The sequence below is a fragment of the Hydractinia symbiolongicarpus genome, chromosome 8 (genome assembly GCF_029227915.1).
Source record: "Hydractinia symbiolongicarpus strain clone_291-10 chromosome 8, HSymV2.1, whole genome shotgun sequence".
Classification (NCBI taxonomy): Eukaryota; Metazoa; Cnidaria; class Hydrozoa; order Anthoathecata; family Hydractiniidae; genus Hydractinia; species Hydractinia symbiolongicarpus.
The window spans coordinates 8,659,425-8,678,051 of NC_079882.1; the positions used below are offsets into that span (position 1 = coordinate 8,659,425).

General features: G+C 33.4%; 2 protein-coding genes across 3 annotated transcripts; one reads left to right on the top strand and one right to left on the bottom strand.

The window, feature by feature from the left end:
• The first annotated feature begins 26 nt into the window (after positions 1-26).
• LOC130655579 (GTP-binding protein SAR1a-like) lies at positions 27-4,703 on the top strand. Its single transcript, XM_057458346.1, has 8 exons — positions 27-201; positions 2,663-2,710; positions 2,793-2,912; positions 3,046-3,111; positions 3,196-3,299; positions 3,447-3,578; positions 3,653-3,734; positions 3,951-4,703. The coding sequence occupies exons 2-8, from the start codon at positions 2,668-2,670 to the stop codon at positions 3,980-3,982; spliced, it is 579 nt and encodes a 192-aa protein (XP_057314329.1). The 5' UTR covers positions 27-201; positions 2,663-2,667; the 3' UTR covers positions 3,983-4,703.
• Positions 4,704-6,846: 2,143 nt separating this feature from the next.
• On the bottom strand, positions 6,847-18,335 carry LOC130655577 (FERM domain-containing protein 4A-like). Of its 2 annotated transcripts, XM_057458343.1 has the most exons (23): positions 18,163-18,334; positions 17,804-17,916; positions 17,344-17,438; positions 15,218-15,307; positions 15,040-15,124; positions 13,580-13,636; positions 12,905-12,927; positions 12,746-12,829; positions 12,593-12,658; positions 12,130-12,187; positions 11,899-11,985; positions 11,738-11,814; positions 11,628-11,654; positions 11,505-11,531; positions 11,206-11,347; positions 10,950-11,091; positions 10,486-10,619; positions 10,277-10,408; positions 9,814-9,879; positions 9,650-9,727; positions 9,460-9,547; positions 9,013-9,057; positions 6,847-8,070 (listed from the first exon to the last, which is right to left on the bottom strand). In XM_057458343.1, exons 2-23 carry the CDS (start codon positions 17,876-17,878, stop codon positions 7,355-7,357), a joined length of 2,394 nt encoding a protein of 797 aa, XP_057314326.1. In that variant the 5' UTR covers positions 17,879-17,916; positions 18,163-18,334; the 3' UTR covers positions 6,847-7,354. The 2 variants fall into 2 exon arrangements, with proteins under 2 accessions (XP_057314326.1, XP_057314327.1); XM_057458344.1 differs by lacking the exon at positions 12,593-12,658 and having other exon boundaries at positions 17,804-18,335.
• Between the last annotated feature and the right edge of the window lie 292 nt (positions 18,336-18,627).

The window sequence follows — 18,627 nt, forward strand, 5'->3', positions numbered from 1 at the left end:
ATTTTTAAAGACACATTCACGGGACCGACATGCCACCGACCCGCGGTACACGAAATAAATACGCGGGATGACTCAGATTTGTATTTTGATGTGTTGTCTAGAGCCAGTCTTTCAGAATAAAACATAAATCCAAAGGGCCAGTTGAAACAAATTATATTCAGCAACAAGTGTAAGTTTAAACCGGAAATTATAGAAAAACAGGTAAGAAAATTTTAAGGATTCATTTCTTTTTTAAAAACTGGCCTGTACTTTTTTAAATAACTTGTATTTCCTGTTAATAATGTGCAAATTGTCCTTCTTATGAAGCCATCATAACTGTTTTTGTTTAAGGTCGAATATAATATTATTGCCAGCAAAAAATACCTTATACCCTCTCAACATTTTATACCTGCAATGTGTACGGCCTCAAGCACACAAAGCTTGTGCTCGTGATGGTATCCTTAGTGGTTACAACAACCAAAACTCAAGCAATAAAAATTTTAAGCATGTTAACCGAGAACAGAGCTTAAAGTAAAGTTGTCTGCCTAATAGTTTTTAAATTTTAGCTACATTCGCTGTGTAGACTTAGGCCATAAAAAGTGTGTCTGTTTAGGCGGATGTCACAAATATTTGGTGTTAGAGTCACCCGACCTACCCTATTTTTTGATCAAAATTTTTGACATACTGAGTCAAAAAAGCCGAAATGACAAAAAATATTATAAGCTGGTTGTCTCCAGCCATTAACGTGCACCATCAAACCGCCGATATTTAATGATAACTGGGGCACCTCGTTTAAACTTTTCGCGCACCGTTTTTAACTAGTTCTCAGGAACCTTTTTGCATTTTAAAGTGAAGCGAAGTATTGTGCTTCGCTTTAAATTGCAAAAAGGTTCCTGAGAACTATTTGAAAACGGTGCGCAGAAACTCCGTTTAAACAAGGTGCCCAAGCTATCATTAAATATCGGCGGTTTGACGGTGCGTGTTGATGGTTGGATGGTTGGATACAATTTTTCGGATTTCCGAGTTGCCGACCGACCGACCGACTCTATTTTTGGTGCTCTGACTCTAACACCAGATATTTGTGACGTCCGCCTTAATGTTTTAACAAAATTCAAATGTTAAAAATCCTACATTCATTTAACAATTTAAAAAAGACATACTTTTTAGTTATAGCACTGCACCAATAGAAAATTAGTTAGAAAAAACACAGAATTTAAGTTGTGTGGGTCTAACATGCTTTTTCTAGTTGCAGGAATTTTTATTAAGCTACGACATTGAGTCTTGTATTCTATTGTTCCAGAACAAAACCTTGACAAAAATCATAATGGCAAACGTACTAAAAATGGTACCACAAACAAACCTTATCAAAAGTTCATTGGAATAGAGTTTTTTAAGAAGCTGTGCAATTTTCTCCATAAATAATGGTTAATAAAGTAACACAACTCTGTTTATTTTGGTGGTTGTCCTTTTTTTGTGGAATATTTCAGCAAAGTTAAAAAGTGCAGGATCTTTTAAAAGAAAGCTGGAAATTTTGTTCCGAAAGTCACAAACTTGCCCTTATAAATGTTGTCGTTTGTGGCTTATTGGCACTCTTGTGTTAAAGACATTAAGAAATATAGCCCACTTAGTGGCTATAAAGAAGAAGAAAACAATGCACTATAAATTCTACCATTGCATATTGTATCAAAAAGAGGTCTATGATGATAAAATACTTCTCTCCCTCCCAGCAGGCAACCAGTAGGACCTGCTCTTGGTTCTATTGAGTATTATTTTATTGAGTGCTTAACGTTTAGCATGAGAATAGGATTTATGTCTTAGGCAGTTGTCTAGTTGTGTGGCTGTTGTGCTTCTATCCTTGCGTAGCTCAAATAGGAGCTTGAAGTGCACTAGGACCCTCTTTAAGAGACTCTCGTTGATAATAGTACTTGAAAGCCTTTCCTGTGGAAATAATAATAATGATAATAATAAAGGTGTCATCATTTGTGGTTGTGTATCTTTTGGTTGTTCAGTTAATTTTCTTTTTTAACTTAAATAGGATCTACTGTTACCGTTATTTCTGTTATTTCTGTGACATTTTTTTGGAATCTTTCTCACTGAAACAAACCAATTCTAAAGCCATGCATTTAATTTAAGGCCAAGTAGAAACTGATTAGGAAGAAGGTTTGTTTACCCTGACCCATAAGAGCAGCTTATTCCCTGCATACCTACTTGTTATTGATGTAACACATAGGAATATATCCATAACAATGCACGAAGAAATACACAAACTTTGGAACTCAGTGAAATAGCTCTGTACATTGGTGAAGCGTTTGGCATACAGCCTTGAATTCCAATGTATTGTTAGTGGGTCAACAGGGTTATGAAAATTTTTAATGTTTTAATGTTTTAATGATTTAATGTTTTTACTTGTTTCGTGCTAAAAGATTAGTAAAAATATCTAGCTATTCTTCATTTTATTTACAGATTGTGCTTATGTTTTGCGTTTAAGTTGATATTTATAGTCTGAACCTCATCACTAACTTTATTGCTATGTCCCTCATTTCTAACATTGTCAAGTTTCCATTATACCCAATGTCCATCCCAGAATAAGTAAGGTTGATGTAAGTCATACAAAATTAATTAAAATCCTTATTAGCCCTTTTTCCAATTAAATATGTGACTACATTTAAGTTTATCATTTTAGGCAAAATGTGGCTTTGGGATTATTTCACCGGTGCACTAAAATACTTAGGTGAGTATGTAATATTTTGTTTTCTAAGTGATTATACATTCATTACCCCGGATTTCACTTTTTATGCATTTGTTTTTTGTAGGTTTGATGGGGAAATCTGGCAAACTGGTTTTCCTTGGCTTAGATAATGCTGGAAAAACCACATTATTACACATGTTAAAAGATAATAGAATGGGTCAACATGTTCCAACACTCCATCCAAGTATGTAGATATTTTACTACCATTAAAACTGCTTTTTTAATAATTAAAATTCTACTGTATAGTTCTTTTTGTACACTTTTTGTGAGTTCCAGCCCTCATACAAAATGTATAAATAGTTTCATGATTGTTATAGCTACTGAAGAGTTAACCATGGGTGGGATGAAGTTCACAACATTTGATCTGGGTGGTCACAAGCAAGGTATGTCAAACGGCTTTAATTCTTTTAAGTATATTTAACTCGAAGTTGCTTGTCTAATAGTATATCTAATCCATGTTTTTTTAGCAAGGAGAGTTTGGAAAACGTATTTTCCAGCTGTCGATGGAATCGTGTTTATAATAGATGTTGCAGATACATCTAGATTTCCAGAATCAAAGGTTGAATTCGATGTAAGTAATTTTGTCTTTCTGATGTAAGCATCCAGTTAAAATATTTTTTCTGAAGACTGAATTAAGAAGATAACATAGTGTGAAGTAAATCTATATCTATATGAAAACGAAGTGTGACGTAAATGCCTCTATTTTACGTTTCTATAGAGTTTACTAGCAGACGAACAGCTCGCTACAGCACCTATACTGATATTAGGAAATAAAATAGACAGAGCGGAAGCTGTCAGCGAAGATTATATTCGTCAATATTTCGGACTCTATGGCTTGACATCTGGAACAGTAAGTCAACTTTGTAATGTAGAAATAAACTTGTTTTTTTTGTGTAGAAACTATTTAATTTATCTCGTTTTTAGAATGCAACTTCAAAAGATATAAACTCTAGACCAATCGAACTATTTATGGTGTCTGTACTAAAAAGACAAGGATATGGAGAAGGTATTTTGAATGTTTCTTTTTATGCTTCATAATTTCAACTCCAGGTTGATATATCCCTCCACCTGTGAGGCTTAAGTGTAGTCCCGCACACTAATGCCCCCTTTTCTCACAAAGACACACTACTCCCAACCATACAGGAAAAGCTACGAATTTAACAACAACAACAATTTTATATCAGCTATGTACACATCTTAATTTGTTCTTTTTTTTCTGTAGGTTTTCGTTGGCTGTCCAATTTCATCAATTGACAAAAGCTAAAACATCTTTTGCAATCATTTAGAGATTTTATACAGTTTTGTATGTTAGGCATGAACGAATTGTTATGTGGTTGAAATTCGTAAAGAAGAAATCTGGTGGTATTATCACATATTAGCAGGACTGGGGGATGGTATTGACATGGTTAAAATGCGCAGTTGAATTCAAAGCTAATATAAAATTAGTTTTTCTTATGTTTTTACAATATTTTTATAGCGTCAATTTTCAGTGTGTTTGCCCTCCTTTCAGTATGACATATGATATTCATTTTAAGGAGTGTCAGTTAATCGTCATTTCTCTGCAAAATCTGAACCATACAAGTCCCGTTTTATTTTATTATATAAAAATTGCGTCTTTTGTTTCAGGTGCTTAATGAAGTTTTCACAGGGTTTCATGGTGAATGTGTGATAATAAATTAATAAATTTATCCATAGAAAATTATTGTAAAATCTGTGAATTTGTAAAAATTACACATTATATTCGACAAGCAGTGTAGCGTCGGTGTGACCACGCCAGCCCGGTAGATTTACACATTGAGCAAGAGTCGGTGTTTTCACACTAGCGCGGTGAATGTACATATATAATGTTCGAAGTAGTTCGATCCTTTAAATATGACAAATATGTTCCGCATTTTCGTCATATTGTTAAAACGATGCAGACATACTGCACGCATTTTTAGTAAGCAACACAATACAAAATTTTGGCTTAGACTCATTGTTCCTTATGTTTCTGTGTATTACTGGTTCAAATGTTTTTTGATTAGCGACTTGGGAATCTCAAATTTATGTGTTAGCTTGCTCAGTCAGGTTGGTGCGCCAATCAAGATTAAACTTCTATTTTGGTCATGCTTGTCGTGTGTTTTTTAGAATAGTGACGTCTAGGAATTCTATTTGTTACTTTACAATGTCTGTTGCTAGCAAGTTGCGTCGTTTTTAAAAGGATTTGAGCCTCGCATTGCATATACACTTGATTTCTCTAATCCGAATCTCAAGGGGGATAACTTTTTATTCGGATTACACAGAGTTTCGGATAGTATAAAGTCTCACTAATTCGAATTTCCAAGTTTCAAGGGTGAAAATTCGGATAAGAGAGACAAATCAAACATTTTTAAATAAAACTTTTAAAAAAAGTAAGTTTGTTTGAAAGTTTAGACGAAAATAAAACATTCGAACTCGACAGAGATTCAAATTAGGAAAAGCTTAAAATTTCGGATTATAGAGAGAATTTAGCCGAAGGGATCTGAAAATTAGTTCGGATTAGAGAGGTTTTCGGAATACAGAGATTCGGGTAGTAGAAAGTAAATTATGAGAGTTTTTTAGGAAAAATTGACGGTGGCTTTTAAGTTGTTCGGATTATTAAAAGATTCGGATAAAGAGCCGCAAAATACAGTTACGTTTCAGTTAGGTTTCATTTTTCCTGAGTGCGTGAAACATAAATGACAATTGTGAAAATTGTGGACGTGTCATTTCTTTAACTCCACGTGGTTTTGTCCACGTGCTCCTGTGATATCATCGAACACGTATAATAATGACATCCGGAGTATCAAACTTGTTCTTCTTAACAAAACGCCTTCTGGTTTCAAATTTTGAACGAAGAGTGATGTTATATTACTCTGTTATATATTCTGGGGGTCGAAGTGATTAAAGACAGGGATGAAGTAGAATAATTGGTTCTGAACTTTACAAAATCTTAGCAGTTAAATCAAATCGGATTAATTGAGTCGTGATCACCGTCAAAAATGTTTTTTTTGGAAATTTGATTGACAAGATGTTGATATCTTTACATCAGTTTCTGCGTCGCAAAAGAGCAATTAATCGCCTTGGGCGTTAAAATTAGGGTTTCACCAAAAGTGGGCGTTAACTTGCTGCTGTTTAGGGGGCACGAGGATGTATTAACGGCAAGTGTGTTTTTTACTATTGATCCAGCATAACCTGAAGTGGCAAGGGTCACACAAAAAGACTTGGGTTGAGCTACGGTAGCTTTGAAAACGATATAACCGCCAGGATGGATTGCATCTTTAGCCTCTCTGGCATAAATTGACCGAGGATTGAATTGCACGCCCTTCTGAAATTAGTGGCAACGCTAAAGTCTACGAGTTTGTTTTATATAACAAAAACAACAGCCTTCATACAAGCCTGTAGGCTTTAATTGAGACAATTTGAAACACCATCAACTACCAAAATCGCGCAATAAACAATGTTATATAGACCTAGGATAGGAAGAGTCGTAGCAATATGTTTTCTGTTAGAGGAACGCAATTGTACATTTACACGAAAATTTAACTATCTAGATTGGCTAAAATGCACTTAAAATATTGGGACTGAAGCATAAAATTGCATTGCAAAGACAAAACTGTGTATGAAACATCATACTTATTCTAAAGTGGACATTAAACGTGTTTGATAATCTTGGTAGAGCGGTCGCCCCTTGACCCTCCCTCTCCTTGACTACGTTTGTGAAACGCATGAACGAAGATCATGTTCTTTACATTCCAGCTTTGCAAACAAATAGTACAGGTACTTGCGCTCCCCTCAACAGAGATTTGCAGAATATATATTGATACTCGAGACAAATAGCACTGGTGGAAAACACGCTTGCGACAACTCGGTTCTTGCGGATGCACAACTCGTTCGCGACAAATCAATGCTCGTGTGCAGGATGCACGACACGACTAGTTCGCGACATGTCAATACTCGCGTGCAGGGTGCGCAACTCGTTTGCGACAAGTCAATGCTCGTGTGCAGGATGCACAACTTGCTCGCATCCAGTAGATTTTTGCGTGGAGATCACACAACTCGATAGTGACAATTCGATTTTCGCCCATAGACACAATCTCTAAAGGGAATAACGCATCTACTTGAAATTTATTAACTTTCTTTCATAAAAATCAGTAGTGCTAAGATAGCTGTTCTATGTACAATATAGAATGTATTTGTATATACCCTTTAAATCAACGTTCCTTACGTGTGATGTAAACAGAATAAATATAAAAGGTACCATTTAAACAGACAAAAAATTGTCTCAAATTATTCGTATATAAAATATATATAAAATGAACGGAATGAGAAGCAAATTTAAATCAACTAAACTTCGTGCTTTACGTTAAAAGAAAACTAAGTGCGTTGCTACATTAAGGAAAGCCGCGAAAAATCAATCGGTATATTATTAAGAATCACTGAGAGTTTGAGTAATTCAGACGCACTACAAAATTGATATAACAAAAAACAATAAATAACGCTACCAATGTGACGTCAAAATATATCTCTATGTAGTTTTTTTGTTAAATACAATATTATGAAAACTTATGTACACCACCGCCGTTGCTTTTAAGAGCTGTATTCAAGTTATATTCCTGTTTTCTTTTGTTACACTAAAGTTTCTTCCGACACCACATCCGACCAGCATTCAGATAGCTCACTACTGCTGGCTAAAGACGATTGTGATTGGGATTGTGCTGACATCATATAACGTGACGGTAAAAGTTGAGGTTGTGACGGCGATAAAGATAATTGTTGTAAACGGCGTAAAGTATTTGGAGAAGCATGCATTTTTGATGCGATGCCAGGAGAGCTGTAAGAGTGAGGGAGAGACGGAATAGGTATATAGTCGGTACGTTTAGCGATGCTTATGCTGTACATTCCGGTGTTTTCGAATTCGCCGCACAAATACTGATGATTAGAATCCGACCCGTCACTTCGGGGCGACGCAAGTTCATTCAGCTGATCAGCGCTGTTATGGAATGTGTATTTTTTATTTCGTAAAACCAGCGGTGACGCAGGGGGTCTATATTTTATTCTACTAGCGTTACTGTGTGACCTAGGCGGTAACCTCGGTTCATAATTAAAGTTATTTTCAACTCCATCGACATGATCGTAGCTGTTCGATTGCTGGTCGTAACGCGGCGATTTAACTGACGCAGCCGACACGTGACGTTCTTTTAAATTGTTCATCACGTGAACAGGGACAGACGACGTTGTAATGACTGGTGTTGCTAGGTACATTGAGTCACGTGGTCGTCGTGCGAAAGATGAGTTATTAGCAGCGGGAGTAGTGTACGACTCTTCATTACTTGACAATGTATCTGAAACAAGAAATGCAGCAGCTACTGAGAAGCTCTTTCTTAGAATATCTGAACATAAATACCTACATACTTTAGACATAGTAAAGCAGGAGAGTTTAATTAGATGCTGGCTTAACTCAGTACGCTTTTTATATATAAAAACCAGGAAATTGGCTTAAGTCTAATGTTTTTATTAACTTTACACTTTATTTTTCAGTAACTTTTAGCCTTACTGTTTTTATAAAAAAGGTGTAGATTCAAAAGATCACTATCATACCGCTCCAAAATCAAATATATACGATTGTATCTACGCTACCAATAATTCCGTCGCATAGCATAGAGTAGGCTCTTGGAACAATTTTGAAAGCATCTCTATAATAATAGCCGTCGTCTGTCTGTCTCTGCGCGGATTTTTCCACGGGCAACGACTAGTCTCTTTAATAATAACCGTATTTTGTCTGTCTCTGCGCGGATCCCCTGCTGAGTTAGAAAATCGTGCTACGGAAACACAAATATCAAATGCGATATATTTTTATCCACTTTCTTGCGACAGGTAAATTTAAAGGACGGGCGAACCCGTGGATTTTTCCACGGGCAACGACTAGTCTATATTATAGTACCCGCATACGTCTGTCTATCATGCAAAATGGTACCACAAGTAGCGAGACGCACGCAATACCAATTTTATAATTTCCATTAGAAGTTGTATAAATTGCCTCCGCCATGACAGTTTGAAAGCCTTATAATTCTAAGGTCTTATAAAAAAAATGCTAATTTTTTTTAAGGAAAATACTCCGTTTTGGTGCATTAAAAAATACGCCCTTTTCTTCTTTGACATTTCCAACTGATTTAAACATTAATCCCCTGGCAGGAACAATAGAGTACATCCGGTATTAGAATAACAGAATAGAACATGACCATTATAGCTAGAACGGTCTAACTAGATTTTAAATTAACTCGTACCTTCGTCAATTGGGCCCATACTATCACCATTGCTACCCACCTCATCTAAACAAGCACAAAATTTATTTATCCTATCAGTACGTTTATTTTTAAGATGTATTTAAGCCTGTGCAAAGATCCACCGGAATTCACCTGTAGCCACTCACAACCATGATTTTGGCTCACGGAGAGATAGTCTTACAGACAGACACACACAAACACAAACAGTCAGTCATACATATCGCGGGCATAACTTTTTCATGCATCTTTCCACAAGTAGCGATTTGGCTACAGCCAGTTTGCCCGTCCTTCATATTCCGGTCCTCAGATTATCGTCGTTGTACATACCACGAAGGCAGCTCTATTTTGTGCCTCAGAGTGGCTATTCGGCTACCATTTTGAACGGAATAGGGGTGTCATTATAGAGATAATACCGTACTAGATTTTCGCTAAAAGTAACCAATATACCTTTCTTCGTGAGCTTAGATATTCCATTTGCTAAATCTTTTGCAGTTTCACGCTTTGTGTATTCCAATTGTTGTTCCATCGTTTTCAGCTAAAAAAAATAATAATAATAAAGTTATACTTTATAACAATCAATTTAAAAACCATTTCAAGGTTATAGTAACTGTCTGTGAAATATATTTCTTTCGGTTACCTTAACTAAAGCTTTTTGGTAAGAGATCTGCCTGGTTTTACGGACTTTCTTTCGAACTGATGGATCCATCGCTAAGCGCTACAAACAAAAGACAGCAAGGTCTTCACACTGCAGTAATAAATTTATGTTTATTATAAAAAATTTGCATGAGAAAAAGTATCTACCTGCGCAGCACTGGTTATTTGTCTTTGTATCTCGTAATCACGCTCCATACTTTCAATTTCACGACCCTGTAACAAATGGCGAAGTTATAAAGCAGAGCTGATGGAAAAACACTTCGAAAGAAATCAAACAGGTTGATTTGTCCACACACAAAGAAATTTAACAAGCTGTTTTTATCTCCCAAAAGAAATTAAACAGGTTGTTTTATCACCTAAAAGAAATAAAACATGTTGTTTTTACCTCTAGGAAAAATTAAACAGGTTGTTTCTATCTCCCAAAAGAAATTAAACAGGTTGTTTTTATCTCCCAAAAGAAATTAAACATGTTGTTTTTACCTCCAAAAAAAAATTAAACAGGTTGATTTTACCTCCCAAAAGAAATTAAACAGATTGTTTTCACCTCCAAAAGAAATTAAAAAAAGGTTGCATTTACATTAAGAAGAAAATCAAACAGAATTTTTTTTACCTCCAGAGTATGATGGTCCGATGTTAGCATTGTTTCATCAAATTCAAAAGCCGTCCCAACTTTTCTTCTCATCGGATGCCCCGGGTGAGTGGGACTTTCAGGAAGCTCTGTCGGCACAACGCCTGTTAACTCCTAAAGAATTATGACATTATAAGATATTACATTGGTAAAAAAGGTTGTACATAGGAAAACAGTATATCTCAACATACTGCCTCTCGTAAACATAGCTCGTTAAGAAGTTCGCTTTTTTCTTTCAGGAGTTGTTCCAAAAAACCCCTTCTCGTCTTTAGCGCAGATAACATATCTTGCTCAGCTTCAATCATCTGTGATGAACTCAGACTTTCTAAATAAAATACAGCGTAAATCTCAGTCATATCACAGTGATAAGCGTAAATATCAGTCGTAACACAGTGGTCAGCGTAAATCTCAGTCATAATATCACAGTGATAAGCGTAAATATCAGTCGTAACACAGTGGTCAGCGTAAATATCAGTCGTAACACAGTGGTCAGCGTAAATGTCAGTCGTAACACAGTGTGAATGCGTAAATATTAATCGTAACACAGTGTGAATGCGTAAATATCTGCATCTGTGATTGGTCTGCGATAAAAATTCGCGGCGTATATTTCTCCCCTTTTAGTATAACTGGGAAAAAATTTTGTGAACGTACGTACCTCCATCCAGAGAAAAATAAAACGAAGCAGTGTCGCTGAGGTTATCATAAGCTGCACTGTTATTTGAACGCATAGAAGATAGCGAGGTGGAAGATTTAGAAAGGTGTTTAGCCATCTGCCGTAACGATCTCTGTGAACCGTTCTAAATAGCGAACAACAAAAGTGATTTCCATGCATTCTACTATTAAATTAACTTTTGGAATATTATACATTCCAAAATATAGTTCCACTCTAGTATAAACATCTCTGAACTCACTTTGTGGGCGTTTCTTTTCTCTAGGAAGAACTGGTGTTGCGACACCGCCATATGCCACAATTCACGACATCTGCCAGAACTGACAGAATACCATGCGTGGACAACTATACGGTGACCGAAACTACGGCGTAATGCATTTAATCTAGAGAAGAGAAATCACTGTAATTGGACTATATGCACTATCGGTGGGAAGGCTTTCCCTGTAGGTGCTAGGCGGTGGAGGACACTTTGCACACTACTGCGAAAAAAATGCTGGGAAAAATTTAGCTTGTTAGTGCCTGCTTTAACTAAAGCCTTACCTATTTAAACTACTGTTTGAATCCGTTCTATAATAAAAAAATAAAAAAATTAATAAAAAATAAAAATTAATAATTTGAATATTAATTTATTATAATTACATATATAAATATATATTAACTTACTTTATCATGTGAGGAGATGGAGGTTTTCTAGAAGCAAAATAGAAAAAAAATTATTTCGTATGACTAAGAGGTTAGAAAAAAGAAAGAATAAAGAGAGAGAAAAAAAATACCTTGGCCCATCACGATATTCTATCGAAAATTTCTTATCCCTATAAAATATGTTTTCCATCTGACTCCAGGAAAATGTCTAAAAAACAGAGACAAAATTACAAGATATGTGATGATTTTCAACCTCTTTCTTTAGAGAAGGGACAAAGAAGTATTTTTTTACCTTCCTTGGATCAGATTTGTCATGGAAATCAAATACTTCAACGCCTCGAAAACTAATACCTAATTTCCACGGAATTTGTTCTTTATTCTGTAAATAATAAAAATGCATGATGTGTTATATACTTTGAAACAAGACTTGCTTATATGAAGAAAGAAAAATAGCAATAGTTATAAGAAGTGGGGTGGGGAGAGTGTGTAAACCAAGTACAAAGGTTGCTACAAGACCTCATACCTTGACATCATAATAATGTACCCCATACATTGGCAATTTTTCAACAATACCAATATAGCTAAAACAGCAAACATTAAAAAATAAAAAATACGCATTAAAATACCAGGTTGAACATAATTTTAAAATTTTGCAATTTTAAGAGATGTTAGGAGAATTTAAAAGGTTTGGGGATCAAAGTTTAGGACAAAACACTAAAAAGCATATAAAAAATCATTCATATTTGTGAGATTTATTAAAATTGCAGAGGGAAACGAAGAGTTCCTAACAATAAAACCTAATTGTTTTTTGAAAAAGTAATAATATATAAGTTGAAAGAAAAAACAATTGTATATTGCATAAAAATCTTAAGAGATTTACCAGGAATCAATATTTTAGGTCCAATTATAGGTTATTTTTAAGAGATTTTAGGAAGTGTGGCCACTCTGAATACATACATTAAGCGTTGTTACAAAAAAATAATTACTTTATAATAGCCTCTACTTTTGTTATTCCATCCAGTGAACGATAGTGTTCAACAATTTTCTCTTCACTTAAAAAATAAGAGACAATAATTCTTTTTTTGACTTCCTAAGTATACATAATTTTTGTATATTTTTTTTATATTTTTGCTAATTACCAGAATGTCAAGGATGGATGCTCTTGCAATGTCCTTGTAGGGATCACTTTAAGATTTTTTAAATCTTCTACAGCTATAGAATCACTAAAAAAATAATGCACAAAAAAATGACTGGTTTACTTTTTCTCTTACAAATTGTTATAAAATTAAAAAACGCACCTAACATAATCACCATGTGTCGCCTAATGTGAAAAAAAGATTTCAAAGATTAATGGAGCATCTTTCAAGGTTTGCGTTTAAAGGGGAAGGGTACAGCTAATATTCCGGGATTTATTATACTAACAGAAATCATTACGTAATACATTCATAATAGTTCCCTGCAAGTAGACTCTTCATCAACTAACAAGGAGATTAACAAAGGCAATATACCAATATACCATAAGTGGATAAAATTTGGCCAGGAATAAATTTGGCAAATTTGGTGAATTTCAGCAAAATTTGGCAAATTATAAACCTGCCAAAATTTTGATAACTGACTATTCACCAAATTACTCGCCAAATTTAACAAAATTTACCGTTCGCCAAATTAAATTCCCGCTAAATTTTTTAAAAAAGTTTTTTTCCTAAAAAAACAAACTTTTTATATTCACAAGTTTAATATAAATACAAGTATAAAGAGGATTGTTTATATATGTTTATATATACGTTTATTCTTATTTTTTTAAAACATTTCAAAATGCATTTCTTTGTGTCATTTACCAAAATAAATCCCCATCAAAATAAACATTTTTTGGGTATTTGCCAAATTTTATAAAATTTATCATTCGCCAAATTAAATACTCGCCAAAATTTATCCACTGAAGGTAGATTGTATACAACTATCAACATACATACCTGCAACACATGAGCAGCTAACAAAAAAACAGTCGCACTGTCACATTCAATGGCACCCTATAAATCAAGTTAATAAGAATTTTGCAAATATTTAAAACTTATTATAGTTCAAATGCTGAAAAATTGGAATTTGTAGGGTAGATGTATGTATAAAATGAACAAGAAGAAAACAAAGTCAGGAATATTTTCAACCTTAGTTCCTATAATAAACAAAGAAAACTTAGAGCCAATGGAAGCTTATCATTTGTGATTTTCTTTTGACTATGTTGAAAAGGTGTAGGAAGAAGAATGATCAAAGAAACAAGGTCTTCTTTGGACACTCCATCTTGTTTCTTACGCTACTCTCTGCCAAAATAGACTAAATTTTAGAAAATTTAGAAATTTTCTGTCCTCAGTAATTTTAGAATGTTAAGGGATGTGCATTTAAACTTTATCAATGCATAGATATTATAAAGCTGAATTGATTAACATAAAATTTTATTGCAAAGATGACACTAATTTGATCGTCCCAGGTCTCTTAATTTTTGTCCATTGACTAATTGTATAGGCTTTATATGTTCACTTACAAAGTTTGATTACAAATCAACATGCAGATCCCAAGTTATGGGGTTGTCAGCAAAAAATTGTTCTAATCTTGAACTTATTCATAAAACAAGAGACAACAATTCATATTTATTTCTAACTTTATGTATAATAAACACATTGCGCGTAGGGTCATCCATAAAAGGAGGACTGCACCTTGTTGGCAAAAATGGAGACAAAAGAAAACAAAGTGTTCAGCATGAGAAGCATTATGAAAAAACTTGTGTATGCACAGATTTTGGGAGGGGGTGTTAAAAAAAGCAGACAGGCAAGGACAGGGGCAAGGGTAAAATTGGCAAAATTGCACAAAAGCATCAGTGCAATAACATAAACAGGTGAACTTTCCTTGGCCTAACAACTGCTAGTCATAAGCACAAGGTCCCTTTAATATACACTGAATAAATTCGGTGTAAATTATGTGTCACTATAAGAATTTTCTGACTCATTGAAACTGTCATTATAAACATGGTTTACTCCTAAAAAGTAGGGTGTAGGGTTTTTGAAAAAAAAGTCGTAGTTCCAACTGCAAGAGTGAAAATTATCACTTACAATCTAGTCTGATTTTTAAGTGAAAATAATTGCCTGTAAGTACTTGTTAAATTAAAGGTTACTGAACAACTATACATGGAATTCTTGTATTCATGGTCTATTTCCTAATACTAGCAAACTTAGTTTTTTTGGGCTAGCAAAGTTAACAAATAGATAACCTTGGGGCATCTACAAGAAAAGGGATTTTAGATTATGAAACAGTGCCGTCAGAATGCTGGGGGAAGGGCAAATCTTGTTTTTAATGAGGAATGATAAATCATCTTTTTGGAAATATTCTTTGGAAATTAAGTTTATAAAACCCTCCTTATTTAGTTACAAAAATGAAATACCTCAAATATGTGTCTACGAGCTTGCAAGTAAAATAGTTCTATTGTTACATTGTCTTTTAAAATTGTGACACTTTTTACATAATTCCTAAATATAAATATAAAAAACAATTTTAATGAAGAAATAATGTTTTCAACTAACAACATCGACAATTAGTCACAAAAAATGTATTGTTTTTACCTGACACAAAAGAATAGAGGGATAGGTGTCACCTTTGGAAAATCATGATCTAAAGCTTTTTTATCTAAGCGTAGCCAACATAAACAATCCCTAAAATGATAAAAAATTTCCTTATTATTATATCACGATGAAAAGTACTATTTTTGGAAGTATAACTAGGATTGTGAGGCGTTTGCTTTCAGTGTTAGAATGAGCAAGAAATGCTTGTTTCATGCCTGTTCTTAATTTCAAAACCATAATGCTAATAAATATATTTTAATGACTCATAGTCTCAAGCAGAAGCTATAAGGAATTGGACAAAGATTGTGTGATGATATTACCAAACTGATTCATCATATTTATTAAATGTTTGAATTGTTTGTTTTCGAAAACATATTAACATAGTGTTGTGGTTGTTTATGATGTTGACGGATCATAATGTTTTTATTGTGTAGCGAGTAAGTGTCAAATTTATTTTTCAATGAACAAAACATAGTATTACATAAATTAAAAAAAGTGCTGACTTTTTTGGTTATCAAATGGATTACAAGGAAGTGATGGTTTTACATGTGCTACTTTCTAAAACCAGATGAATAATTTTTGACATTGAGTCATTTTAAAACAGTTATGGTACATGCAAAAGAAGGAGAATGATTGACAATTTGTTTCATGCGAACAAAACCTAGAAAATATAGGAATCCAAATTAATAACATAAAAAAGAAAATTAACATCAGACTTTAATCTTGACTAGACTAATGAGCTGAGATTATCATTCAATGCCACGATAATTACTAGATATTTAAACTAACATAATACTAACAGAATTACTGAGTTGATTAAGGTGCACAGTCAGTCGTGATTGATTACCTGCTAATCAACATAATAAGCTCGTAATTAAAATGCTGTTGTCATGAAATAGCTTTACACAGTTTGTTTAAAAAGCTATTAAAAGGCTTATCTAAACTTATAATATTCCTTCCTGTTGATTAGAAATGTTCTTAAGTTCTTTTATTAAATGACAATAGACAAACAGCTTTGACCGCAACCAGCAGTTTTATTCTCCTGAGCATTTAATGCTAATTGTATTTTGCTATGATTACATGTAAAAAAAAAATGCCAAAATAATAATAAGGAGCATCCATAAAGTATATATACCTATACGCACTTAGAGAGAGGGATGGTTTTACTTTGACCAGACATAATTCTATTTTTAAAGATTTGGATGTTTTGAAATTGATAAAATTATTTCATAGAATGAAATATTTTTGCAGGTGTTCATAATAATAAAGGGTTGGGGACAGCAGGCTTTTTCAGAAAGTGTTGCACAAAAAGCACATGCCAAGTGTTTTAGGTGTACTGCAGGTAGAGTTTTAAGTGTTCTATTATATTGTCAACCTTAATAAAATTTAGCATTTTATATGTGCTATCAATAACAGGCATAATCAACTTGCATCGAGGGTGGGGGTGTGCATGCTATCACTCATCTCTCCTGAAAAAGCCTAGGTTAAATTTCAGTGAATACATGTGTACATATGCAAGGAAGAGGTCCGATAAAAAAGTATAGGTACAAGGAAGTGTAGATTGGAAAATAAGCAATTTGGTGCTTACAAACTTTATGCATTCTCTTAATAAAAGAACTGCCTGAATCTAGTATATACAATACACAAATGCGTGTAACACATATTGAAATAAGAAAATATATACATAAAGACATTTAAGCCTGATGAATAATTTAAAGAATTTTTAATGAAGCCATTTTACATGTATCACCACACACCTTTAACAGCCTTAAATTATTGATTAGTTCACTTCTGTTCATTTTAAAGAGATAATTCCAAACATCTCCTTTCATTTCAAATTTTAAAATCCACAGTCTGAACACTTCCAGACATAATAAGATCTAACTGATTCAATTTTCTAGGTTTTTTAATATGTATAGAAATATTCCTCTTTAGCAAAAGTTTAATTTTTAAAGCAGAAAATAAAAGAACAGTATTTCAAAACTCCTCCACCATCTAAAACATTGAATGTGAAAACAGTTGTATTTAATCAGTTGAATAGAACTGAGCAACACCTTCACATCTGAATTAAGAGTAGTTTTCTCCACATCACATACTCTTAAATATACGTGCAACATATTACTTACTTTGTGTCATAGTAACAGAGACCAAAATATTCTTTTTCTTTCAATGTGAAATGTGAAGTCACAATATCCAACAAGTCACTCGATAATAGTTTAGGCTAAAAATGTAAATTAACAAAACATTAAACCCTAGTCTCGTCATCGGTCCATTTTGGTACAGTTTTGAACACCTTTTTTTGTAACAGCAGCCATTTGTAAGTATATACAAATGGCTGCTCTAATTTTACATTTCAATGTTTTTAGACATAAAGACAACTTTTGCAGACAATTTTTTTGATAAGCAATTGCTGATACAAATGTTTTGAAGACAAAAATAGTCATTAAATTGTGTTAAATTTAATTAAACTTATCTCTAAAAAACAATATGAAATATGTAGCTATCACTTTTTTTAGTGCTGGCAAATCAGTGTTTATTGAATATACAAACTAAGAGCAAAAATATGGACAACCTTAAACTACAAACCTGCAATGGTATATCAAGTTTTTGATCATCTAACAATACCACAGAACATTTTCTAGGTTCGTTTGAGGCAACCATTGTTTGGAAAAGAAATGATTATTTGTCATTTATGCTCCCTAAAATAAACAACAAACATGTACCAAATATTTAACAGCAGGTTGGTCACATCTAGTTATTGCTTTTCTTAAAGCAGACCCTGGCATTACCTCAGATTCCAAAAACGTGTATGTAAAAACATGAAATTTGTGCAATGTACGTCAATGGCATAAATATTTTAACAAAAGAAGATATTTTTAACACGATACAAAAGATATTTTAAAATCAAAAAACATGTATTTTAAAGGTGAAATAAAAATACTTACACGAGCCTTTCAAAATTTTTAGAACTGACTCGTTAGTAAACAGGTTTTTAACTCTACTCCATAACTTCGACTGAAATTCGAAGATAATAGTGTTTATACGTGCAGAGTTGTATTAATGTTATGCAGAAACAGCATATTTAGATACAACTTATTTAACAATTTTCCAGAAAATGGAACATTTTCCACAGATATTATAATATAAATATAGTTAATTTGTTGATTTAATTTTCATGAATTCAGATTATAAAATAAAAAATTTATTGAATGCAATTTTTTTTGTATAAAAATCTATATAGAATCTAGGAGAAAAGTGGAAGAAGGAATTACTTGTCACACATACATTGTCATACATACAACATATTGATTATTTCTGATACTTTATCAATTTGCATACAGAAGCAAACATATAAGAAAGTAGTATGACATGTTATACATAGACTTTCAATACATACTGGATCTTGTAAA

What these genes read in the sequence shown, in the direction of transcription:
- LOC130655579 (XM_057458346.1), top strand. Translation starts at nt 2,668, where the DNA reads ATGTGGCTTTGGGATTATTTCACCGGTGCACTAAAATACTTAG. An exon ending in TGTTCCAACACTCCATCCAA is followed by an intron (nt 2,913 to 3,045) that starts GTATGTAGATAT and finishes TGATTGTTATAG; the next exon opens with CTACTGAAGAGTTAACCATG. An exon ending in TCTGGGTGGTCACAAGCAAG is followed by an intron (nt 3,112 to 3,195) that starts GTATGTCAAACG and finishes ATGTTTTTTTAG; the next exon opens with CAAGGAGAGTTTGGAAAACG.
- LOC130655577 (XM_057458343.1), bottom strand. Translation starts at nt 17,878, where the DNA reads ATGGTTGCCTCAAACGAACCTAGAAAATGTTCTGTGGTATTGTTAGAT. An exon ending in CTCTGTTACTATGACACAAA is followed by an intron (nt 15,308 to 17,343) that starts GTAAGTAATATG and finishes TTATCATTTTAG; the next exon opens with GGATTGTTTATGTTGGCTAC. An exon ending in TAGCTGCTCATGTGTTGCAG is followed by an intron (nt 12,928 to 13,579) that starts GTATGTATGTTG and finishes TTTTCACATTAG; the next exon opens with GCGACACATGGTGATTATGT.